The sequence below is a fragment of the Oncorhynchus kisutch genome, linkage group LG6 (assembly GCF_002021735.2).
Source record: "Oncorhynchus kisutch isolate 150728-3 linkage group LG6, Okis_V2, whole genome shotgun sequence".
Taxonomy (NCBI): Eukaryota; Metazoa; Chordata; class Actinopteri; order Salmoniformes; family Salmonidae; genus Oncorhynchus; species Oncorhynchus kisutch.
Genome location: NC_034179.2, coordinates 60,292,924 through 60,319,609, shown reverse-complemented (window position 1 = coordinate 60,319,609; position 26,686 = coordinate 60,292,924). Strand labels below are relative to the sequence as shown.

Sequence of the window (26,686 nt, the reverse complement as noted above, 5' to 3'; positions counted from 1 at the left end):
CGGTCCATGTTTGTTGTTTTATTAAACGTACTACCTGCACCTGCTTCAGCATTACATTTGCATATGGATGCCTTCCCCGATCAGCACGTGTCATGATGTCATCCTCCTCCGGTGCTGTATGTCGGGAGTTTTACATTCATGTTGCATCCCAAATGGTACCCTTTTTCCTAAAGTGCACAATGGGCCCTAGTCGAACGTAATGCACTATATAGGGAATAGGGTTCCATAGGGGATGTAGCTTCAGAATATGAGCACAGTAAGATGACAGCTGTCTCATCTGATTGGGCACAGGTAAACCTGAGATGAAAGGATGCCAAGGGGGACAGAGAGACGTGTAATTATTTATTTATTTGTTTATTATTAACATTCTGTTATGAGGGAGACCTGGACAGGGACAGATGGAAATAGTACATTACATCAAGTCTGTCCTTGATCTCATGCCTTTATCTAATCTCTGTCTCATTTGTCTGTGCAGCCTGTCTGTCTCTCCCCTAGGCATATATAAATGTGTCATAAGGTTTTATCTGCCTCGAGTTCACCCACCTTTTTGACGTCTACATCACTGCTGTTGATGTTATTGGGATGGAAGAGGAGATCTCGATTGACTAACATAATGGCTGAAACTAGTAGTAGTTAAATGGCTAGAGAGGAAGGGAAGAGAGGATTTGAGGATAGGACAGAGGAAAGACTGAGATTCAACCTTCGTAGTTTGATTCAGGAAGCGCAGAGGACGCGAAGGACTGAGACAGGAGTGAAGTCCTGACCAGCCAGAGACAGCCCCGCAATATGACAATAGCACACTAAAGCTCCTCTAGTCAGATGATTATCTACAGTACATCACTGAAGTCTGGAATAACCTAATCCGGACTCAATCCACCCAGCTCAAACACACACGTACACATGTGCACAAATACACATGCGCACGCACACAGTCTTATATAACTAACCTTGTGGGGACACACAATTCAGTCCCATTCAAAATCCTTTTTTCTCTAACGCCTAATCCTCACCATTACCTTACCCATACCCTAACTCTAAACCCAAAATCTAACCTTAACCCTAACCCTATAAACCTAACTATAGCTCCTATTACTTGAACAGACATCCCCATTAAAGTATAAACGGGTAAAAATTTAAAAGTGCTGAGCGATGAGGTCGGTTCAGTTTTGGTTAGAATATTTTAAAAATAATTCGGTTTGGATAACTTTTTTAAACATTAAATGCACTATGCATTATGTGGGTTGAATGCTGTAACAACTCAGAATAAAACAATTAATAAAAGTCCCATAATGGTAGTGACTGCCCATTACTTCACATTACTTTAATAAAATATTTCAGTTATTGTGTATATTACATTTGTTTTATTTTATGACTATTATTTCATTCCAAGTCAACATCTCATCTCTATAGAGGTGCTGCCTAACCAACATTTCTGTTAATCGCTCAGCACTACATTCTAGTAATTATATTTCTATTCCCTCCGTGTCGTCTTTCTCCCTATTGTCAAAACACCTCCACTGCAGCTGGATTCCAGATCCAGAGCATTCTGTGGTGCAGGGAGGAGAGAGGGAAGTGAGGCTTAAAGGCAGAGGTGGATATTTAGGCCATGGGCTGTGTGTGCTGTGAGAAGAAGGGGGAGAGGAGAAAGGGACAAGCAAGGTTCCCTAGGGGTCTCCTACAGAAGTCCCAGGGGACGCAACTGCACAGTCCTTCCTGTATCCAAAAGACGTCACACAACTAAACAGACACGGAATGAGCACATTCTCAACACTTGGGACCAGGTTTATTCGCATTGTCCTGACTGACCCAACGCTTCACTAAGGTATCATTCAACCGTGGAAATCTTTAGGCCCCAAGGAAACCCACCATGACAATTTGAAACACATCAATTTCTCACACTCATAGGACACCCAGGAATCAGCTCAATTTAAATGCTACTAATTATAATTTCAGTATTACTAAGAGGCATAACTTGAATACATATGACTCATGACTCACACACCAAAAGCACAAGGGAGCCCTAATACCCTCATTTACACACAGAGTTATGGAATAGGTTGCCTCTGAAGCATACTGTCTGGACTTACAGTACTGTAGGTGTTTGTCCCCATAGGTGTATGGCACCCTATATAATGTACTATTTTTGACCAGGGCTCAGCGCTGCCAACAAGACCAACCAAGCATTGTAATTTTAAATTCCGTAAAGTGAGTGTGGAAGAGGGGGGAAATGATTGTTGTATGTCAATAATGACAAGCCACCGGGGTCTGACAACTTGGATGGAAAATTAGTTAAGATAATAGGGGACGATATTGCCACTCCTTTTGGCCATATCTTCGATCTAAGCCTACTAAAAACTGTGCCCTCAGCCTGGAGGGAAGCAGAAGTATTTCTGTTACCCAAGGATAGTAAAGCCCCTTTACTGCCTTAAATAGCTGACCAATCAGCCTGTTACCAACCCTAAGCAAACTTTGTTTGACCAGATACAATGTTATTTTATTGTAAACAAATTGACAACAGACTTTCAGCACGCTTATAGGGAAAGACATTCAACGGCACTTACACAAATGAATGGCTGAGAGAAATTTATCATAAAAAATTATGGGAGCTGTTTTGTTAGACTTCAGTGCAGCTTTTGACATTATCGATCATAGTATATTGCTGGAAAAGCTTATGTGTTATGGCTTTACACCCCCTGCTATATTGTGGATAAAGAGTATAACAGAACACAGAGAGTGTTCTTCAATGGAAGCCTCTCCAACATGATCCAGGAATTCCCCAAGGCAGCTGTCTAGGCCCATTACTTTTTTCAATCTTTACTAATGAATTGCCACTGTCTTTGAGTAAAGCCAGTGTGTCTATGTATGTGGATGACTCAACACTATACACGTCAGCTGTTACAGCAAGTGAAATCACTGCAACACTTAATTTAACAAAGACCTGCAGTTAGTTTCAGAATGGGTGGCAAGTAATAAGTTCAATATTTCAAAAACTAAAAGCATTGAGTTTGGGACAAATCGTTCACTAAACCAGAAACTTCAACTAAATATTGTTATAAATAATGAGGAAATTGAGCAAGTTGAGGTGACTAAACTGCTTGGAGTAACCCTGGATTGTAAACTGTCATGGTCAAAACATGTTGATGCAACAGTAGCTGAGCTGGGGAGAAGGCTGTCCATAATACAGCACTGCTCTGCCTTTTAACAACACTATCAACAAGGCAGGTCCCACAGGCCCTAGTTTTGTCACACCTATTCAGTGGTGTGGTCAGGTGCAACAAAGAGGGACCTCAGAAAATTATAATTGGCTCAGAACAGGGCAGCACGGCTGGCCCTTAAATGTACAGTGGGGAGAACAAGTATTTGATACACTGCCAATTTTGCAGGTTTTCCTACTTACAAAGCATGTAGAGGTCTGTAATTCTTATCATAGGTACACTTCAACTGTGAGAGACGGAATCTAAAACAAAAATCCAGAAAATCACATTGTATGATTTTTAAGTAATTAATTGTCATTTTATTGCATGACATAAGTATTTGATACATCAGAAAAGCAGAACTTAATATTTGGTACAGAAACCTTTGTTTGCAATTACAGAGATCATACATTTCCTGTAGTTCTTGCACACACTGCAGCAGGGATTTTGGCCCACTCCTCCATACAGACCTTCTCCAGATCCTTCAGATTTCGAGGCTGTCGCTGGGCAATACGGACTTTCAGCTCCCTCCAAAGATTTTCTATTGGGTCCAGGTCTGGAGACTGGCTAGGCCACTCCAGGACCTTGAGATGCTTCTTGCGGAGTCACTCCTTAGTTGCCCTGGCTGTGGGTTTCGGGTCGTTGTCATGCTGGAAGACCCAGCCACGACCCATCTTCAATGCTCTTACTGAGGGAAGGAGGTTGTTGCCCAAGATCTCCTGATACATGGCCCCATCCATCCTTCCCTCAATACGGTGCAGTTGTCCTGTCCCCTTTGCAGAAAAGTATCCCCAAAGAATGATGTTTCCACCTCCATGCTTCACGGTTGGGATGGTGTTCTTGGGGTTGTACTCATCCTTCTTCTTCCTCCAAATACGGCGAGTGGAGTTTAGACCAAAAAGCTATATTTTTGCCTCGTCAGACTACATGACCTTCTCCCATTCCTCCTCTGGATCATCCAGATGGTCATTGGCAAACTTCAGATGGGCCTGGACATGCGTTGGCTTGAGCAGAGGGACCTTGCGTGCGCTGCAGGATTTTAATCCATGACCGCGTAGTGTGTTACTAATGGTTTTCTTTGAGATTGTGGTCCCAGCTCTCTTCAGGTCATTGACCAGGTCCTGCCGTGTAGTTCTGGGCTGATCCCTCACCTTCCTCATGATCATTGATGCCCCACGAGGTGAGATCTTGCATGGAGCCCCAGACCGAGAGTGATTGACCGTCATCTTGAACTTCTTCCATTTTCTAATAATTGCGCCAACAGTTGTTGCCTTCTCACCAAGCTGCTTGCCTATTGTCCTGTAGCCCATCCCAGCCTTGTGCAGGTCTACAATTTTATCCCCGATGTCCTTACACAGCTCTCTGGTCTTGGCCATTGTGGAGAGGTTGGAGTCTGTTTGATTGAGTGTGTGGACAGGTGTCTTTTATAGAGGTAATGAGTTCAAACAGGTACAGTTAATACAGGTAATGGGTGGAGAACAGGAGGGCTTCTTAAAGAAAAACTAACAGATCTGTGAGAGCAGGAATTCTTACTGGTTGGTAGGTGATCAAATACTTATGTCATGCAATAAAATGCAAATTAATTACTTAAAAATCATACAATGGGATTTTCTGGATTTTTGTTTTAGATTCTGTCTCTCACAGTTGATGTGTACCTATGATAAAAATGACAGACCTCTACATGCTTTGTAAGTAAGAAAACCTGCAAAATCTGCAGTGTATCAAATACTTGTTCTCCCCACTGTACATGGAGAGCTAACATTAATAATATGCATGTAAATCTCTCATGGCTCAAAGTAGAGGAGAGATTGACTTCATCACTATTTGTTTTTGTAAGAAGTGTTGACATGTTGAATGCACTGAGGTGTCTGTCTAAACTACTAGCACACAGCTCGGACATGAACCCACAAGACACGCCACCAGAGGTCTCTTCACAATCCCCAAGTCTAAAACAGACTATGGGAGGTGCGCAGTACTACGTAGACCCATGGCTACATGGAACTCTATTCCACATCAGTTAACTGATGCAAGCAGTAGAATCAGATAAAAAAAACTGATAAAAATATACCTTATGGAACAGCGGAGACTGTATAAGGGCACAAGGCGAGACCCAGATGCGGACACGGGAGGCAGATAGTTTGAGTATTTGATATTTATTAGTCCAAAAGGAGTAGGCAAGAGAATGGTCGTGGCCAGGCAAAAGTTCAAAACCAGTTCATAGTCCAGGAGGTACAGAGTGGCAGGCAGGCTCGAGGTCAGGGCAGGCAGAATGGACAGAGTCCAGAAAACAGGCAAGGGTCAAAACCGGGAGGACTGGTAAAAGAGAATGTAAAAGGCAGGAGCACGGGAAAAACACGCTGGTTGACTTGGAACGTACAAGACGAATTGGCACAGAGAGACAGTAAACACAGGGATATATACACCAGGGATAACAAGTGACACCTAGAGGGGGTGGAGACAATAACAAGGACAGGTTAAACTGATCAGGGTGTGACATGAAGATATATGCGAGCGCACGCACACACACACACACAGATATGCACACTCACACACTCTACACATACGTGCATTGTAATATTGTTGTATGGTGGTGTTGTACATTTTATGTTGTGGATATGTAGTGGTGTAATAATGTTGTATGATGTACTGCGTTTATCTTTTGTTTATTGTGTGATATAAGTGCCGATGTACTCTTCAGGGAAGAGTAGCTGCTGCCTTGGATCCCTAATTAAAACAATACAATAAATGACATATACGTACAATGCCTAGAAAGTCTACACCCCCTTGAACTTTTTTCACATTTGGTTGCATTACAAAGTGGGATTGAAATACTGTAGATTTTATTGTAATTTTTTTGTCATTGATTTACACACAATTCTCCTTAATGTCAAAGAGAAAATAAGTCTACACATTTTTACAAAATAATATAAATTAAATAACTAAAATGTAGTTGTTACATAAGTATTCACCCCCTTTGTTTAGGCAAGCCTAATATAGTTCAGGAGTAAAATGTGGCTTAACAAATCACATAATAAGTTCAACATATATAAGGTCCCTCAGTCAAGTATTGCATTTCAAGCACAGATTCGACTACAAAGACCAGGGAGCTTTCGAAAGCCTCAGAAGGAAGGGCAGTGATTGGTAGATGGGTAACAATAACAAACCAGACATTGAATATATCTTAAAGGATGGTCAAGTTAATAATTGTGCTGTGGATTATGTAGTAAATCACCCAGACACAAAGATGCAGTAGTCCTTCTGAACTGAATACAAATATACAGACTGAAGCCGTTTTTTGCATATGTACAGTATGCAACAAGGCACTAAAGTAATACTGCAAGAACACACAGCAAAGGAATACACTTTTTGGCCTAAATGCAAAGTCTTGTGTTTGGGGCAAATCCTACACAACACCGAGTAACTGCCTCCTTATTTTCAAGCATGGTGGTGGCTATATGGGTATGCTTGACATCAGCAAAGACTGGGGAGTTTTTCAGGATGAAAAAATGGGATGGAGCTAAGCACCAGCAACAACCTAGAGGAAAACATGCTTCAGTCTGCTTTATACCAGACACTAGGAGAGGAATTCACCTTTCAGCAGGACAATAACCTACCACACAAAGCCACATCTATAATGGAGTTGCTTACCAAGAAGTCAGTGAATGTTCCTGAGTGGCCACGTTACAGTTTTGACTTAAATCTGCTTGATAAATCTGTCACCTTGACAGAGCTTGAAGAATTTTTAAAAGAATAATCTCTTATGAGATTTACCCAGGACTCACAGGTCTAATCGCTGCCAAAGGTGTTTCTAACATGTATTTACTCGGGGGTGAACACTTATCTAATCAAAGTATATTAGTGTTTTATTTTTCATTTTAAAACAAATTCTGAATTTTTTTCCCACTTTGAAATTATGTCATGTAGATTGTTGACAAAAAATGTCAATTAAATTAATTTTGATTCCACTTTGTAACACAATAAAATATGAATAAATCCAAAGGGGGGTGTAGACATTCAATAGGCACTGTATTATTATTATTATAAAATGTTTTTGTAATCGTACTTCTTTGTACGCTCCTTTCTTTCTCTTGCACAGGTTTGTGTGTGTGTGTGTGTGTGTGTGTGTGTGTGTGTGTGTGTGTGTGTGTGTCACAATTGTTGTATTGAGGAGACCAAAGCGCAGCGTGGTGTGAATGCATGATTTAATGATTGACGAAAAAAACTCTAAGTACACGCTAAAACAAACAAACAAACAAACTAACCAGACGAAACGGGACCGCTATAGAAAATGAGTGCTAACATGCAACATCACATAGACAATAACCCACCAACCACAATACAAAACAGGCTACCTAAATATGGTTCCTAATCAGAGACATCGACAAACACCCTTCACTGATTGAGAACCATATCAGGCCAAAACACATAGAAATAGACAAACTAGACATACAACATAGAATGCCCACTCATATCACAACCTGACCAAACAAAACATAGAAACAAACAACGCAAATCATGGTCAGAGTGTGACAGTGTGTGTGTGTGTGTGTGTGTGTGTGTGTGTGTGTGTGTGTGTGTGTGTGTGTGTGTGTGTGTGTGTGTGTGTGTGTGTGAGAGTATGTGTTTGTTTGTGTACAGTAAATAAACCACTTTTATAACATGGCTTAGCAAATACTATACTCACATCAGTCTATATTCTAGAAATCTTGGTAACACTTAACACCCAATGTCATAAGACATTATTACACGGTTATAACCATGTCATAATGTCATAACAACTAACATAACTTGTTATAATATGCTCATAACACTGCCATATACTTACATCTGTTGTGACATATATTGCGTTATTTTATTGCTGGTTATGACACCAACACAAGTGTCAAAACCCAAATTTATTCAAATGAGTTTTTCCCTGCCAAGAAGTTTCCTTTGATTTGAAAGTTTGTTTCTTATGTATTTTGTTGTTGTTGCAATTAATTCTTTAAAGTTGTGTTTTTTTCATCATATTTTAAGTAACTTAAAAAAGAAAATACACTTTATGGCTGTCATGAATCATTATAACCATCCTGGACTAAGAAAATACACTTTTCAAGAAGCATTATGACCATCATAATCAAATAAGCCAGATAGTCCTATCATGTACATGCCCTTACATCAGTCAAAAAGAAGGTGTTTTGACCTGCTCTTGAAATCTGCTCCTGCATTCATCCTAGTCATCAGCAACAGAGCATTGGGGTAGGTGCATGTCTGACATCAATGTGTGCGCAATTACAATGACAATTTAACATGGTCAATAAAAAAAGTATTATTTAACATTAACAGACCTTTGACAGGTAGACTATGGTGTAATGGAATGGTGTTATGGCCCAATGTTTTGTGGTAGGTTTTGACACTCTTATGTAGATGTGATAACCAGCCATAAAATAACGCAATATTTGTCTAAATATACAGTGGGGCAAAAAAGTATTTAGTCAGCCACCAATTGTGCAAGTTCTCCCACTTAAAAATCACATTGTAGGATTTTTAATGAATTTATTTGCAAATTATGGTGGAAAATAAGTATTTGGTCACCTACAAACAAGCACGATTTCTGGCTCTCACAGACCTGTAACTTCTTCTTTAAGAGGCTCCTCTGTCCTCCACTCGTTACCTGTATTAATGGCACCTGTTTGAACTTGTTATCAGTATAAAAGACACCTGTCCACAACCTCAAACAGTCACACTCCAAACTCCACTATGGCCAAGACCAAAGATCTGTCAAATGACACCAGAAACAGAATTGTAGACCTGCACCAGGCTGGGAAGACTGAATCTGCAATAGGTAAGCAGCTTGGTTTGAAGAAATCAACTGTGGGAGCAATTATTAGGAAATGGAAGACATTCAAGACCACTGATAACCTCCCTCGATCTGGGGCTCCACGCAAGATCTCACCCCGTGGGGTCAAAATGATCACAAGAACGGTGAGCCAAAATCCCAGAACCACACGGGGGACCTAGTGAATGACCTGCAGAGAGCTGGGACCAAAGTAACAAAGCCTACCATCAGTAACACACTACGCCGCCAGGGACTCAAATCCTGCAGTGCCAGACGTGTCCCCCTGCTTAAGCCAGTACATGTCGAAATCAAATCAAATCAAATCAAATGTATTTATATAGCCCTTCGTACATCAGCTGATATCTCAAAGTGCTGTACAGAAACCCAGCCTAAAACCCCAAACAGCAAGCAATGCAGGTGTAGAAGCACGGTGGCTAGGAAAAACTCCCTAGAAAGGCCAAAGCGTAGGAAGAAACCTAGAGAGGAACCAGGCTATGTGGGGTGGCCAGTCCTCTTCTGGCTGTGCCGGGTGGAGATTATAACAGAACATGGCCAAGATGTTCAAATGTTCCTAAATGACCAGCATGGTCGTATAATAACAAGGCAGAACAGTTGAAACTGGAGCAGCAGCACGGTCAGATGGACTGGGGACAGCTGCCCCTGTCCAGGCCCGTCTGAAGTTTGCTAGAGAGTATTTGGATGATCCATAAGAAGGTTGGGAGAATGTAATATGGTCAGATGAAACCAAAATATAACTTTTTGGTAAAAACTCAACTTTGTGTTTGGAGGATAAAGAATGCTGAGTTGCATCCAAAGAACACCATACCTACTGTGAAGCATGGGGGTGGAAACATCATGCTTTGGGGCTGTTTTTCTGCAAAGGGACCAGGACGACTGATCCATGTAAAGGAAAGAATGAATGGGGCCATTTATCGTGAGATTTTGAGTGAAAACCTCCTTCCATCAGCAAGAGCATTGAAGATGAAACGTGGCTGGATCTTTCAGCATGACAATGCTTCGTAAGAAGCATTTCAAGGTCCTGGAGTGGCCTAGACAGTCTCCAGATCTCAACCCCATAGAAAATCTTTGTAGGGAGTTGAATGTCCATATTGCCCAGCAACAGCCCCAAAACATCACTGCTCTAGAGGAGATCTGCATGGAGGAATGGGCCAAAATACCAGCAACAGTGTGTGAAAACCTTGTTAAGACTTACAGAAAACGTTTGACCTCTGTCATTGCCAACAAAGGGCATATAACAAAGTATTTAGGTAAACTTTTGTTATTGACCAAATACTTATTTTCCACCATAATTTGCAAATAAATTCATTAAAAATCCTACAACGTGATTTTCTGGATTTTTTTTCTTCTCATTTTGTCTGTCATAGTTGAAGTGTACCTATGATGAATATTACAGGCCTCTCTCATCTTTTTAAGTGGGAGAACTTGCACAATTGGTGGCTGACTAAATACCTTTTTGCCCCACTGTATGTGTCATGACAGTTATAGCAGGTTATGACAAGTTATGTCAGCTGTTATGACATATAAAGGGTAAAGGGTTACTGAAATCTTACAGAACACCCAAATAATTATAATTGTGTCTGGGGAAGACAGAATTCTGATAGTTTCCAAATTGTGTGATGATTCATCTCTAACTGTAAGCAGTTTACTTGGATTGGCTATGAATGTGGTATGAGACAAATATGAAAAAGAACCACACAAGGTTCACATAGCCATGTTATTCCATCCTGTAGTCTGTGCATTCTGTTCCATGTCAGATGAGCATTCATACATACTCTACTATGAACATTGTGAAACACTCACACACCTGTGGTTTCCCGTCTGCATGCTGACAGCTCTGGGAGTTTGATTTCAGTATAGATTAAAGCTGGGAATTATGAGGTCCTCTCATTTCAACTCAGTAAAAATAATAGTTCTGTAAATCAGGAAATTCACTTGACCCTACTCCTTTGCTGTGAATATTCAGAAAGCAGATGACATAAACCAAACCAACAGGTAGCCAAAATGTCTGTAACTACATGTCAATCAAACCAAACTACAGCAACAAGATCGTCTTGGCATGGACTTCATTCATTGGACTTGAAGACCCTCTTGAAATATAATAGTCATAAATACCAAGGAGATAATCATGGAAGGACACTAATTTCTGAGTCTGTCTGTATTTCGGTCTCTCTGTCTGTCTTTGTCTCTGTGTTTGAACGTTTGTGTTGTTTTGAGGGTTCGGACTTCGGAGTGTGTTTGTTAGCCAGTGGGTCACATAAATCGAGGGTGGGGGATCAGCTATAAAGGTCGGATTACAATTGGCTATGTGCTGAATCATCTCACAGTAGATGTCTCTCTCTACAGTGCTCTCTGACTCACTTAGCCTGTGTCCCAAATAGCACTTATTTTGAGCAGGGCCCATAGGGAGCTCTGAAAGATTGTGTGTGTTCCTCTGTTCAGCTCTCATTTATTTTATTCCTCTCCCACTAACTCTGTGATAATGTCATTGCAATTGGAACCAGCAGGCTTTCAATAATGACATGAAATTTAAAGTGTTTAATTAATACATGTTCAGTGTACATTATAGAAGATATTCAGCCCCACTTCATCTGAAAACCATTCAAGAGAAAAGTGACATTAAGTACAAGGCCTGATCTAAACTAGTCTAACCAGCCTTGTTTCAATGGCCAGACAATGGCCAGACAGACTAATATATTCCAATGTCCAGCCATAGACTTATATACAGTATATTCCAATGGCCAGCCATAGACTAATATATGTTTTTCCCCCTCTGAAGATGTTCCAACTCTTGTCCTGTCCCCTCTACTGTGTAACATCTAACACCGCCGTGTGTCTATTCGTGGCATTAAAACTTTCATATGATCTGCGAGTCATCTGGCAATAGTGCAGCCTCTGCATATAGCCATGTGTGACTCTGCCATCTCAGACGGCTGATCAGGTTCAGATGGCAATTATCTCATGGTTTCACTGTCGTAGAAGAGGCAAATCAACTTTGGGTAACATTATGTGTTGCACAGGGACAGTGTAATGGACTTAAATTCTCACTCTGCAAGATGTGCGTAATGCATTACATTTAAGGGTGGGCCTCTGACAAATACTTATTTTCCCATGCAGATAGCGCCTGAGTTATATTTTATATCTGTAGAGAGCAACATTACATTCTTTTTAAGCATGTTTTCAAGCTATAATACATAACTTGTTTACCAAGTCTTCTATGACAACTAAAACATAATTTGTTTCTTATGACTCTAAGACATTACAAAGGGTCACACAGACATCATAACGGAAATCCAAAATCAAATAAAATTGTATTTGTCACATGCGCCGAATACAACAGGTGTAGACCTTCCCGTGAATTGCTTACTTACAAGCCCTTAACCAACAATGCTGTTTAAAAAAAAAATTGAGTTAAGGAAAATATTTGCTAAATAAGGTAAAAAACAAAATAGCACCAATAAAATAACAATAACAAGACCTATATACCGGGGGTACCGGTACCGAGTCAATGTGCGGGGGTACAGGGTAGTCGAGATAATTGAGGTAAAGTGACTATACATTGATAATAGATAATAAACAGTGAGTTGCAGCAGCATAAAAAAAAGTTGGGGGTGTCAATACAAACTAGTCCAGGTAGCCATTTCATTAGCTCTTCAGTAGTCTTATGGCTTGGGGGTAGCAGCTGTTAAGAAGCCTTTTGGACCTAGACTTGGCGCTCTGGTACCTCTTGACGTGCGGTAGCAGAAAGAACAATCCATGACCAGGGTGGCTGGAGTCTTTGACACCACCTGGTATAGAGGTCCTGGATGGCAGGAAGCTTGGCCACAGTGATGTACTGGGCCGTACGCCCAGTGTAGCGCCATTGCGGTCGAAGACCGAGCAGTTGCCATACCAGGCGGTGATGCAACCAGTCAGTATGCTCTTGATGGTGCAGCTGTAGAACTTTTTGAGGATGTGAGGACCCATGCCAAATCTTTTCAGTCTTCTGGGGGGGAATAAGAATTGTCGTGCCCTCTTCACGACTGTCTTGGTGTGGTTGGACCATGTTAGTTTGTAGGTGTTGTGGACACCAAGGAACTTTAAGCTCTCAACCTGCTCCACTACAGCCCCTTCGATGAGAATGGGGCCGTGATTGGCCCTCCTTTTCCTGTAGTCCACGATCATCTCCTTTGTCTTGATCATGTTGAGGGAGCGATTGTTGTCCTGGCACCACACTTCCATGTCTCTGACATATAGGCTGTCTCATCATTGTCGATGACCAGGCCTATTACTGTTGTGTCGTCGGCAAACTTAATGATGGTGTTGGAGTCGTGCTTGGCCACTTGGTCATGGGTGAACAGGGAGTACAGGAGTGGACTAAGCACACACCACTCTGAGGGGCCCTGTGTTAAGGATCAGCTTGGCAGATGTGTTGTTGCCTATCCAGGATCCAATTGCAGAGGGAGGTGTTTAGTCCCCCAGGGTCCTTAGCTTAGTGATGAGCTTTGAGGGTACTATGGTGTTGAATGCTGAGCTGTAGTCAATGAACAGCATTCTCACGTAGGTGTTCATTTTGTCCAGGTGGGAAAGGTCAGTGTTGAGTGCAATAGAGATTGTGTCATCTGTGGATCTGTTACGGCAATATGCAAATTGGAGTGGGTTTCTGGTTTCTGGGATGATGGTGTTGATGTGAACCATGACCAGCCTTTCAAAGCAGTTCATGGCTACAGAAATTTGTGCTACGGGTCGGTAGTCATTTAGGTAGGTTACCTTGGTGTTCTTGGGCACAGGGACTATGGTGGTCTGCTTGAAACATGTAGGTATTACAGACTCGGCCAAGGGACAGGTTGAAAATGTCATTGATGACACTTGTCAGTTGGTCAGCGCATGCTCGCAGTACACGTCCTGGCAATTGGTCTGGCCCTGCGGCCTTGTGAATGTTCACCTGTTTAAAGGTCTTGCTCACATCGACTACGTGATTACACAGTCGTCCGGAACAGCTGGTGCTCTCATGCATGCTTCAGTGTTAATTGCCTCGAAGCGCGTATAGAAGTAATTTAGCTTCTCTGGTAGCCTTGTGCCACTGGGCAGCTCACAGCTGGGCTTCCCTTTGTCATCTGTAATAGCCCTGCCACATCCGATGAGCGTTGGAGACGGTTTAGTAGGATTCCATTTTAGTCCTGTATTTACGTTTTGCCTGTGGGCATAGTGGAATTTCTTATAAGCGTCCAGGTTAGAGTCCCGCTCCTTGAAATTGGCAGCTCTACCCATTAGCTCAGTGCGGATGGTGCCTGTAATCCATGGCTTCTGGTTGTGGTATGTGCGTACGGTCACTGTGGGGACAACGTCATTGATGCACTTATGATGAGGCCGGTGACTGATGTGGAATACTCCTCAATGCCATCGGATTAGTCCCGGATCATATCCCAGTCTGTGCTAGCAAAATAGTCCTGTTTTCACGCCCTGACCTTAGAGATCCTGTTTATGTCTCTATTTTGGTTTGGTCAGGGTGTGAGTTGGGGTGGGTATTCTATATTCTATTATTTGTATTTCTATGTTTTGGCCGGGTAGGGTTCTCAATCAGGGACAGCTGTCAATTGTTGTCTCTGATTGAGAACCACACTTATGTAGCCCTTTTTTCCACCTGTCTTTGTGGGAAGTTGACTTTTGTTTATGGCACATAGCTTCACGGTTTTTGTAGTGTTTATTGTTTTGTTCGGCATCATTTTCCCAAAAAAAAGAACCACGCTGCACCTTGGTCCACTTCCTTCAACAGCCGTGACACCTGTAGCTTAGTATCTGAGTCATCTAAACACTTCCGTATTAAGCGAGTCACTGGTACTTCCTGTTTTAGTTTTTGCATGTAAGCAAGAATCAGGAGGATAGAATTATGGTCAGATTTGCCAAATGGAGGGAGAGGGAGAGATTTGTACACATCTCTGTGTGTGGAGTATAAAGCTGGTCTAGAGTTTTTTTCCCCCCTCGTTGCACATTTGGTCAAATGGTTTTAAGTTTCCTTGCATTAAAGTCCCCGGCCAATAGGAGTGCCGCCTCTGGATGGGCATTTTCTTGTTTGCTTATGGCTTTATACAGCTCGTTGAGTGCGGTCTTAGTGCCAGCATCGGTTTGTGGTGGTAAATAGACCGCTATGAAAAATATAGATGAAAAGTCTTGGTAAATAGTGTGGTCTACAGCTTATCATGAGATGAGGTGAGCAAAACCTAGAGAATTCCTCAATAATTGATTTCGAGCACCAGCTGTTATTGACAAATAGACACAGACCACCACCCCTTGTATTACCGGAGGCAGCTGTTCTATCTTGCCAATGCACGTAAAAACCAGCCAACGTTATATTATCCATGTTGTCGTTCAGCCATGACTCGGTGAAACATAAGATATTACAGTTTTTAAAAGTCCAGTTGGTAGGATAGTCTTCACCGGAGCTCATCCGGTTTATTCTCCAATGATTGCACGTTGTCCAATAGGACGGATGGTAGAAGCGGGTTACCCACTCGCCAATGAATGCTCCCAAGGCACCCTGACCTGCGTCCCCTGTATCGGCGTCTTCTCTTCATGCGAATGACAGCGATTTGGGCCTGGTCGGTGATCTCGAGTAAATCCTTTGCGTTCGACCTGTTAAAGAAAAAAATCTTTCTCCAATTCGAGGTGAGTAATCACTTTTCTGATATCCAGAAGCTCTTTTCGGTCATAAGAGACGGTGGCAGAAACATTACGCACCAAATGCGTTGCAAACAACGCGAAAAAACGGACAAATTAGCATAATTGGTTAGGAGCCCGTAAAACGGCAGCCTCTTCTGGCACCATTCTATTCATGCATACTGGCATCATAATGCATTGTACCTGTTGGCTGTAGCCCTTTCCTGTAGTAAGATGACCTAGTGGCCAAATTTTATTAATATATTTCAGAATTTCAGAATTCATTTTGTAACAACATTGCGGGTGTCGGAAAATCCTGTGTTTCTATGTTAAACAATTTTGTTATATTTCAATCTTCTGTGATGCATATAAAGTGTAATATTAGGATGCAAACTCAAAATTGAATACATTTCAACTCTATATCTGACATGCCCATAACCATGTGTGTGAGGTGTACACTTTTGTTGATAAGTAGTAAGACATAGTAGTAAGACACTATGTGACCCTGATTTCCCCAACTGCAGTAAAATGAAGTAAAATTATACTGAAATGTCTATCAGCAGGTAGGTACAAAACAAGATGAGAGCAGTAACCACGGTGACAGCATCAGTGTTTTCTTTGGTTATCGGAGAGATAGCGGAGTCATTTCTTGGCAGACATTTGACGAAACAGACAGACAAGCTATATTTAGACCAGTATCCATTTCTCCCTCCCTTCTACAATCTTAAGGGTCCCCCCTGTTTTCTGCTTCCTTCTCTACCCTTTCGTTTTCCTTGTGTCCTTCCACAGTGCCTCCCCTGTCTTCCCTGACCTCTATCCTTTTTTAATCCTTTCTTCTCACCTCTTCACTCTCTCTGGTTTCTCTGTGTTCCATTACAGTACTTCCCTCTCACCATCACTAGCCCTCTCCATCTAATCTTTCTCAATCTGTCTTGCTGTTGGCTAGTTTCTCTGTACATGGGCTGAGTTCCAAATGGCATTCTGACTGTTTTGCCACCTGGAGGGAACCAGAAATACTTAAGTTTGGGTGGCAAGACACCAAGACGGGCCAGGCCAGTTATTCCTGTGAAAAAAAGGAAGATTTACAGCCATATTCTGGGAGAGGAGGAGATAGTGAAGAGGGCAGGAAGAAAAGACTGCCCAGGGATGATTTTAAGTTACCTGTGTACTGAGACAACAACAATCCACCAACATTAGGAAATTACAAACCACCTCACACCTGCGATCAAACCAGCCTCCAAAGTTAACACGTTACTGTAGGTATTGCTACAGTATGCCGCACACCCAATCTCAGTAGAACTCAGTCTCAGCGTGGTGACTTGTTTCCATGGTGATGGCTTTTACCACTCTCTTACATTGAGCCGTCCCACAATACCTCAGCAAATCAGGTTCCCTTTCGGCAACTCCTGTTTACTGGTTGGTCGCTACACTGAGCCAAACACACCATGTGGCAATATTAGAGAGAGAGAGACTTGAGAGAGAGACTATGAGAGAGGTGCCTGTTAGTTAGGTCAATCAACAACGATGTGGTCCATATGCCATAACCTACTTTTTGTGTCGCTAAACATTTCACTGCAATATGGTATCAGTTCTGTCTTCATCTTCAGCACCTGAGGAACACCTAAGAGTCAAAACATTGTTTCATTGGAATTAGCTTCTTAGTTGCGTTGACATGAACTGTGCTGGAGATGCATTGAAATAAAATGGTCTGTACAGTACTTGTGTTGAAAAGAAACGCACTCAGAACACAGTGCGCTCTCAGAGCCTGAGCTGTGGAAAAGGGGACTCAACGTGACTGGCAGCTATTATTAGAGAGACAAATCACACTGCTCAGCCACTAGACTACAGTACAGCCAGAGCCAGACCAGGGGGTGCTGATGACAGGTGGGGGTGGGAGGTTACTCCTAAATCAGGTCCATTAATGGTTTTAGACACCAATAGATTCTTAAAGAATATCACTTATAAATGCCTTATTAGCTTACTACAGTTGCAGTACAAAGGGTCTTACTTTATCTATAATTACCCCAAATCTAAGGTTGTATTGTTCAATTCAGAAGATGAGTTCCAATTCAATTTTAGGGCTATAAAAACATACATAGTGAAAATTGTTGCCAGTTCCCAATTGAATGAAAACATAGGTGATGAATTGATTGAGTTCAAATGGAATTGAACCCCCAACCCTGAATCTGTTGTTTAGATCTAGGATGCTTCCCAAATGGCACCCTATTCCTTATATAGTGCACTACCTTTGACTACAGCCCTATGGGGCCTGGTCAAAAGTGGTACATTTATAAAAGGGAATAGGGTGTCATTTGGGACACAACCCTAGTCTACTGAGGAGTTTAAAAACTACTATTATAAGCCTCAAGACCAGGATCCCAGCTGAATGGCTGCTTACAATTTTCACAAGAAAGAGTGTGAACTTGGTTTAATTAGCAACATCTGCTGCTGCTAAGGCGCACCGAGCCCAAAGTGACAGAGTACTACACACTACACCTTTGTAGTGATAAAAAACTGCTGAAAATAAAGTTAAAAAGCCACTGAGTAGATGAGTCTTTGAGGCAGAATGGGAGGGGTGTTGTTTAACATGGTCTGCATGTAACAGCTTAGTTTTTATTCAAGTGTTGCACATATAATACACATCAGTGTTTTAGATATTTCATTTATTAATTGTTTTATCATAAAAACAGTAGATAATATCAGGATTTTGTGTATAGTAGACTAACCTCTGGCTTCTCTTCTCTCCTCAGGTCAGGAAGGGTGTGTCTAGGACCCATTTGGCCACTTGGACAGAGATCTGTTTTGGCATCAGGGGGGAACCGCCTGTGCCCATTTCCTGTAATCCCCAGTGCTGTTTCCTGTGGCTTGCCTACCACTCTGACTGTTGAGTTGGAGCAGCGACTCTCTGGTGCCCCACTGGCTGAGCCTGGCTCGGTCATGAGTGTGGTCGGGGCGCACCGCTACAGCATTGTGTCCTCGGAGGAAGAAGGCCTGCGTCTCGGTGCCATGCCTTCCGTCACAATGGGCAACGGCTTCGGTAACGGCAAGATCCACACGACGCGCCGCAAGTGCCGCAGCCGCTTCGTGAACAAGAACGGCCAGTGCAATGTGCACTTCTCGCACATGGACGAGAAGTCGCAGCGCTACATGTCGGACATCTTCACCACGTGCGTGGACATCCGCTGGCGCTGGATGTTCCTGATGTTCACACTGGTGTTCGTGGTGTCCTGGCTGGCATTCGGCCTGGCCTTCTGGGTCATCGCTTTGCTTCATGGAGATATGGACAACCCGGGTGGTGGAGACGATAACTTCACCCCCTGCGTCCTGCAGGTCAACAGCTTCGTGGCCGCCTTCCTGTTCTCCGTGGAGACACAGACCACCATTGGTTATGGCTTCCGCTGCGTGACGGAGGAGTGCCCCTCAGCCGTCTTCATGGTGGTCTTCCAGTCCATTTTCGGCTGCATCATCGACTCCTTCATGATCGGTGCCATCTTAGCCAAGATGGCGAGGCCTAAGAAGCGTGCAGAGACGCTGCTGTTCAGCAACAATGCAGTGATCGCCATGCGGGATGGGAAGCTGAGCCTTATGTGGAGGGTGGGCAACCTGAGGAAGAGCCACATGGTGGAGGCCCATGTCCGGGCCCAGCTCATCAAGCCCCGCATCACAGAGGAGGGTGAGTACATCCCCCTGGACCAGATCGACATCAACGTAGGGTATGACACGGGCATCGACCGCATCTTCCTGGTCTCCCCGCTCACCATTGTGCACGAGATCGATGAGGAGAGCCCCCTGTTCGGCATCAGCAAGCTGGACCTGGAGTTGTCCGACTTTGAGATAGTGGTGATACTTGAAGGGATGGTGGAAGCCACAGCCATGACAGCGCAAGCTCGCAGCTCCTACCTGTCCTCAGAGATTCTGTGGGGTCACCGCTTCGAGCCTGTCGTCTTCGAGGAGAAGAGCCAGTACAAAGTGGATTACGCTCACTTCCACAAAACCTTTGAGGTGCCGTCCACCCCCCAGTGCAGTGCCAAGGACATGGCGGAGATGGAGGATGAGGACAAGGATCCTACGCCCACAGCCAACTCTTTCTGCTATGAGAATGAGCTGGCTTTCATCAGCCAGGACGAGGAAGATGATGAGGAGGGGCAGGAGGATGGGGACAGGGTGCCAGAGCTGGAGAGACTGCAGGCCACCGTCAGCCTAGACCAGAGGTCATATCGTAGAGAATCGGAGATATGACCTTTGACATTTCAAAATAGTTTTCTTGTAACTCAGTTCTAGCGGGTTGTTTTCCATGTGAATACATGCAGAGCAATGCAAGTGCCATATGAAACCCATGACTTATCGCACGCTACAGCCATGAGGAAGGAGGAAATCACTCTAGAAACAGCCATGAGTGGAGACAGCAGTGCTGCTTACTCATAGCATGGAATAACAGGAACAGTCATCAAAAGACCCCTCTCTCTTTAAGAAAACTTTAAACCTTTTGGTCATGAGATGGTTTGAGGTAGGAGCTTTATATAATGCAATATTCATTGTCTATTAGGAAATAATATCTTAGCTATAAAAAAAATATATATTGATTTCTTAGTTGAGTGTGTGAAGTATTTTCAACAGATCAAGAGGGTATTTTGAGGGATTCTTATAACTGCCCTATATTGTAGTTTACAGAGTCAAAGACACAGAGTGTGCTGGAAATAGAAACACTGGATACCTACTGCTGTTTAGTTAAACATTTTCTATATGCACACCTGTAGTTTTAAAGGTGCTTTCCATAAATATTGCCTGCTGCTAATTAGCTATTTGAAGTAAATATGAAATATAAACTTAAAATTGGAAGAATACAGTGATAAAATGCATAAGTGCATAAATTTGTGTTGTGTATTTTGCATTTCTATACAATTTGAATCCCTTAGAAAGTGAACAATTGATAGCATGAAATTAGATTTTTGTTATATTACTGGGAACCTGTATAGAAAACAATTAGTGGGCACAATTCACTATCAAGTGAACAAAACACTATGTTTTGCTGTCTAACTCACTCTCTAGCAATTGCACCCCACCACTTTATTTGTTTTGAACAGGGAATCTGATTGATTTAGACAGCTCCAGTTATTGCACACAGCTGAACGGCTGACCAGGCAGCAACATTGATAAAGCACAGTTACAGGTTGGCTCGTACCGAAATCTAGCACAAATAGAACAAAGCACTGCATTAAGGGGCTACACTCGGCTACACTTGAAAATCAAACAAATTAACCCATTAGCCACCGCACAGAAGCAAAAGATTGGCTAACAAAAGAGCAGTAGCCTTAACTGTATATTAGGCTACATTTCAGCTGATAATACTAAAATGGGAGTTGGCTGGGTGACTGAAGTTAAAGACCAGATAATATAGAACTGTAGAATTGACCTACTGACAGTCTTACCAAAAACCTTAAAACAGAGGAAATAAGTGACAAGTGGGAATAAAAGAGGGACAAAGAAAGAAGAGGAGAGATTAAAGTTGGTAGGTAAAGTCAATCAATCATCACGTAGGTAAAGTCTGGTATGGTACTAAAAATGGGTATATAATTTGCACTGTTACATCTCCTTCCAGTCATCACATTGGCTGAGGAGACATCAATCAAGACATGGGTCATGTTCATTGGGTACCAAAAGGGAGAAAAAAACATATGCAATAGTAAACAAAAAAAATGGTTTACTATTGCATATGTTTTTAAACGTTGTGTGTCCTAATGAACACGGCCATGAGGTTGCTTAAAGAGGAGATACCATTGGACATCCCTAAACAGACCCAAAGGAGGAAATAGTGAGAAATAGAATAATGGAGAGAGACAAAAGAGGATTACATTAGCAACCTGTTCTCCCACAAGGGCTCTTTGCAGACAGGCAGCACTTGGAGAAATGAACATGTCTAATTACAGTACGGGGGAATATGTAACATAATTTAAATAAATTAAATGTATTGTAGAAATAGATTACTGCCTGCAAAACTTGTCACCACGAATGAGAAAAACTCTGGGTGGGAAATAGTGCCAAATGGTACCTATTCCCTATATAGTGCACTACTTTTGACCAGAGCCCTATAGGTGTGTAGGGAATAGGATGCCATTTGTGACGCAGCCCTAGCTCTTTCTGCGTTTCATATCTGAACTATGCACCTTAGATATAGTTTTGAGAAAAGAAGAGTGAAAACTAATAACAACACGAAAACAATACTATAGAGTAAAGACACAGGTCATTAATTTAGGTTCAACACAACAGTAAGTGTACACCTGACAGATTTGGACATATGTCAGTAATATGGTAGTAGACCAGACCCTCTCTTAGGTTAGGTTACTACTGTTTAACTTACACCAATTTATGCTACTCCAGTTTTGAACGGGAATCAAGAAGTGTACGGTGGTAGGGACTAGTACTACAGTGGTTTATGTTACTTTAAAACTGGGTTGTACAGTCCTGCTATCCAGAATATGCCTTGTCTATCAAGGTCCATTCAGATAAGCTTTATTCTCAAGGTGAAGCTTGCTGTTGGCTTTTGTGGGCGTGTATCAGAACCTCTCATGCTGTATCCAATCCAATCAACTGACTCTTATTACTCAAACCCTTGGCGATAGACAGAAGACAGGCCCAGAATAGACCTCCTGATGCTTCTTTTCTTTCAACACTTTCAAGCAACACAAAACTTTGGCTTCAAGCCCTAACTACCCTTCGGGACTCTTCCTCCCAAATGAAACCTAAACCAAAGTTGTGTACTGGACTGTGTAGTCAGAGCCAGATAAAGCTGGTTTTAGTGCATGAGCTTGAGCAACACTCGTCCATGTACTGTATGTGTCAGGTTGCGATATCCAAAATGGCACTCTATTCCTTATATAGTGTACTATGGTGCTCTTGCTCTGGTAGAGCAAAGTAAAATAGAGTACTACAGTACATAGGGAATAAAGCGCCATTAAGGGTGCACCCTCAGTCCTCCCTACAAACCCAACAGAGCCCCAGGACACTGTATGGAGGATCCACAGACTGGTCAAACAGATTACTGTTTTCTAGTATATTTTTGTAGAATACCAGAATTCCTTGTCCCTCCTACTGCACAAAGTAACTCACTATATAGCCCTATATGACCTATAATAGTTTTTGTGGCAATCTTTCATAGACTAGACATTAGGGACATAGAAATGTATTGTATAGAATGGCCATCCCTTTTTGAAAAGCAATGTTGGATGGATGTCAGTCAGATGGCTAATGAACTTGGAGGAGTAGTGGTCTGTTAACCATCTGATCTGTTAAATTGTGCGGCTATATCGTTTTGTTCATAATAATTCATGTGGAATGGAGAGAACATTATCAATACTTTGTCATTCTTTGACAGCTCCCACAGTCTCACGAATTAGACCATTCATCCATGTCTCTCAAACGTCCAATTTCTAAGTTCTTCCAAATGTCAAATTGTGTACTTAGACATTTTGCAGAGTTAAAATCTCAAAAACAACTTTCTTTCACTGAATTTGAACATGCAAACTTTGACAGCAGAGACAGATGCCTATGCCTATGCCTACCCACCATCCATGTCTAAGCAAAACCAAAACCTACTTGAAGGTAACAGCGCTCCCTGTTGCACCTAGTGGCCAGTTTTCACGTGATATCAGATATTGATATATGTCGACTACTGACTGGTGTCACGGGTGAACTGGCTGGTAATTCTACAGCATCACATTATTTTGCTTTCTGGGAAGGTTAATGAAACACATGGCAAGGAAGATCGGTTGCATCCAAATGGCACGATATTTCTTTAATAAAGCACAACTTTGGGCCCTGGTCAAAAGTAGTGCACTTTGAAAGGAAACGTGCTGCTACTACTGTACAAGGTGTCGTCTCTGTAACAATGATGGCAATGGGCTATCATAGAGATGCAAAACCATTATCAACATCTGCTTTATCCACAGTACCATAGGGTAGTGGATAACCATTGATGTTTAATGTAACGAATTAACACTTTTGACACCAAATTCCCTATATAGTGCACTACCTATGCCCTGGTCAAAAGTATTTCACTATGTAAGGAATAGGGTGCCATTTGGGACTTAGACTTAGTTTTCCATGACACTTAATAATACTCCCATATGGGTCCGTAGATAGGACAGTCTGTCTATGTGCAGTGGAAACTTACTTGCTCACTATTTTCATAAATCAACACTATTCTATTTTTATATCAATTTTGATGAGCAGTTTTTTTTTCTTAATATCTCTGAATGTGCTTGGAGTACGAGGAAAGGGGTTGAGTTAGCTTGATACTTGAGCACAAACTGAAACTGCAAACCTGGAGATGAGGAGAGGGATTTGGGGGGGAGATACAAACTGAAACTGCATTCAAACTGAGCTTTTAGCACGTCATAACTACTGATCTATAATCTTAAATCTAGAATTAACATACCAATAACATAAGCCATCAGATGATACCAACCAGAGTTGTGGAGATATAAGAGATGTCCGAGCTGCTCACTAAGTCTCTGATTAAAACTAATTGCTATTTATCTTCAGAAAGGAGAAGGGATGGATTCTGTAACTGACTCGACTGGATGGACTGGTTGAACTTTGACCTCTATCGGACGTCTTCCACTGTCTGAACGAGCCCGAGATGCTGATTTACACTGACTGGGTTGTTGTTGATATATTTTTCTCCTACCTTTTGGTTTATTTCAATGAAAAATGAACAATTTATTTCGGCTGAAAATGTTAATAAATCATAAAAAAAATATATATAATTACAAAATGTAACTGCGTTTTAACGGTGTCTCTTTTCTCATTGACATAATGATTTGTGATGTGACTGAAGAGAAAGAAGTGTGGGAGTTAAGCGGAGAGAAGAGAGGGAAGAGAAGAGGAGTGAGAGAGAAGGATGGAGAGAGAAGAGAAAAGGGAGAGGGACAGAGAAAAGAGAGAGACAGGTGTGATTTATGATTGGCAATTTGGGGTACAGTGTCAGAGACTCCTACACACACACACACATACACACAACACACACACAACACATACACTTTCAAGTGGAGAGGATCCACAGTTACAGTATAGATTGATGTGTAAGTCCTTATAAGGTCCCTGATCCTACAGGACTAATCAACTTTGATTAATAAATGGAAAGTGTAATCTGCTATGGGATAAATAGTGTGTGTGCGTGCGTGCGTTGTGTGTAACATGTTATGTTGTGTGTATATATCCAACAAATGAAACATTTCTTATTTTTCAAAAGGCTATGTATCAGGGTTATGTATCGACGCCTGAAAATATGGGGTAAAAAAATGAAAAAATGCCACAGCTGGGCCAACAACAAAATAACACAGCGGTCACATCCCAAATGGAACCCTACTCCCTACATACATTTGAACAGACCCTTATTGGCATTGGGCACAGACCTCAATTCAACATCTATTCCACATTGATTCAACCAGTGTATGTCCAGTGGGCAGTTACCAGCTGCCAGTATAACCACCTCTCCATTAAGCACTGTGGCTTGACCCTTGACTGTGTGTGTGCGTGCGTGCGTATACAGAGACACAGCAATTGAAATACAGTACCAGTCAAAAGTTTTTGAAATGTTCCGGATTGACTGTCTTAAAGTAATGATGGACTGTCGTATCTCTTTGCTTATTTGAGCTGGTCTTTTACCAGGGCTATCTTCTGTATACCACCCCTACCTTGTCACAACACAACTGATTGGCTCAAACGCATTAAGAAGGAAATAAATTCCACAAATGAACTTTTAACAAGGTATACCTGTATTCCACTACTACCTCCAAAATGTATTCCAGGTGACTACCTCATGAAGCTGGTTGAGAGAATGCGAAGAGTGTGCAAAGCTGTCATCAAGGCAAAGGATGGCTACTTTGAAGAATCTCAAATATAAAATATATTTTGATTTGTTGAACACTTTTTTGGTTACCACATGATTCCATATGAGCTATTTCATAGTTTTGATGTCTTCACTATTATTCTACAATGTAGAAAATCATTAAAAAAATAAAGACAAACCCTTGAATGAGTAGGTGTGTCCAAACGTTTGACTGGTACTCTATGTGGTCCATTTGTGTGTGTGTGGCCAGGATTCAATACGATCTCGGTTATAGGAATTGCGATCTCCGCAAAAGTGGGAACATTGCCTTTAAAAGCTGAAATTCCTATAATCTGCGATGGGATTGAATCCTGGCCTGTGTCTATGTGTGAGTGTGTGCGTGTCTGTAAATATGTTACATGTGTGTGTTAAATCCAAGCATGTACCTGAAGGATCAATGGTAATATTCTTCTCTCAAAAAAAAACATCTTCAGACCAATCAGATTAGATTAGTGATGATGATGTAATGTCACCTCCATAGTTCCTATAACAGCCAGAGTGCGGCAGTGCCATGAGTCAGCGTGAAGCCTAATCTGGTGCCTAAACCTGCTGGTGCATCCTGCCGATTAATCCCCGACAAGATCACAGGTCAAAGGGTCGTACGCCATTGCTTCCCAAATGGCACCCTGTTCCCTTTATAGTGACTACTTTTGAATAGGGCCCATAAGAGCCTAGGCACTATTTAGGACATAGGGTGAAATTTGGGATTCAACCCAGGCCTCCTACCTAGGCCTTCTACATAAGAGTTCATTTGTCAGTCGCACACCAGGCAGCACTGTGTAATCCGGGTAAAGGACGGACACCATGGCTGTGTCCCAAATGACCCCCTATTCACTTTATAGTGCACTACTTTTGATCAAGGCAAAAGTAGTGCCTTATACAGGGCCTTCATAAACTATTCATACCCTTCGACTTATTCAACAATTTGATGTGTTACAGCCTGATTTTTTTTTTTACCCATTTACACAATTTCTAAAAACATGTTTTCACTTTTTGTCATTATTGGGCAGAAATGTTTGCAAATTTATTGAAAATGAAATACAGAAATATTTCATTTACATAAGTATTTCACACCCGAGTCAATATTTGTAGAAACACCTTTGGCAGATATTACAGGTCATCTTGGGTATG

General features: G+C 42.0%; 1 protein-coding gene across 1 annotated transcript in view; it reads left to right on the top strand.

Annotated features, from left to right (window-relative positions):
• The window catches only part of LOC109893076 (ATP-sensitive inward rectifier potassium channel 12-like), a 51,239-nt gene extending 26,795 nt beyond the window's left edge, over positions 1–24,444 (top strand). The window contains exon 2 of the mRNA XM_020486103.1: positions 18,417–24,444. Coding sequence (XP_020341692.1) covers positions 18,604–19,905 — 1,302 coding nt within the window. The 5' untranslated portion in view covers positions 18,417–18,603 and the 3' untranslated portion in view covers positions 19,906–24,444. The remainder of the gene's footprint in view (positions 1–18,416) is intronic.
• Positions 24,445–26,686: the final 2,242 nt, after the last annotated feature.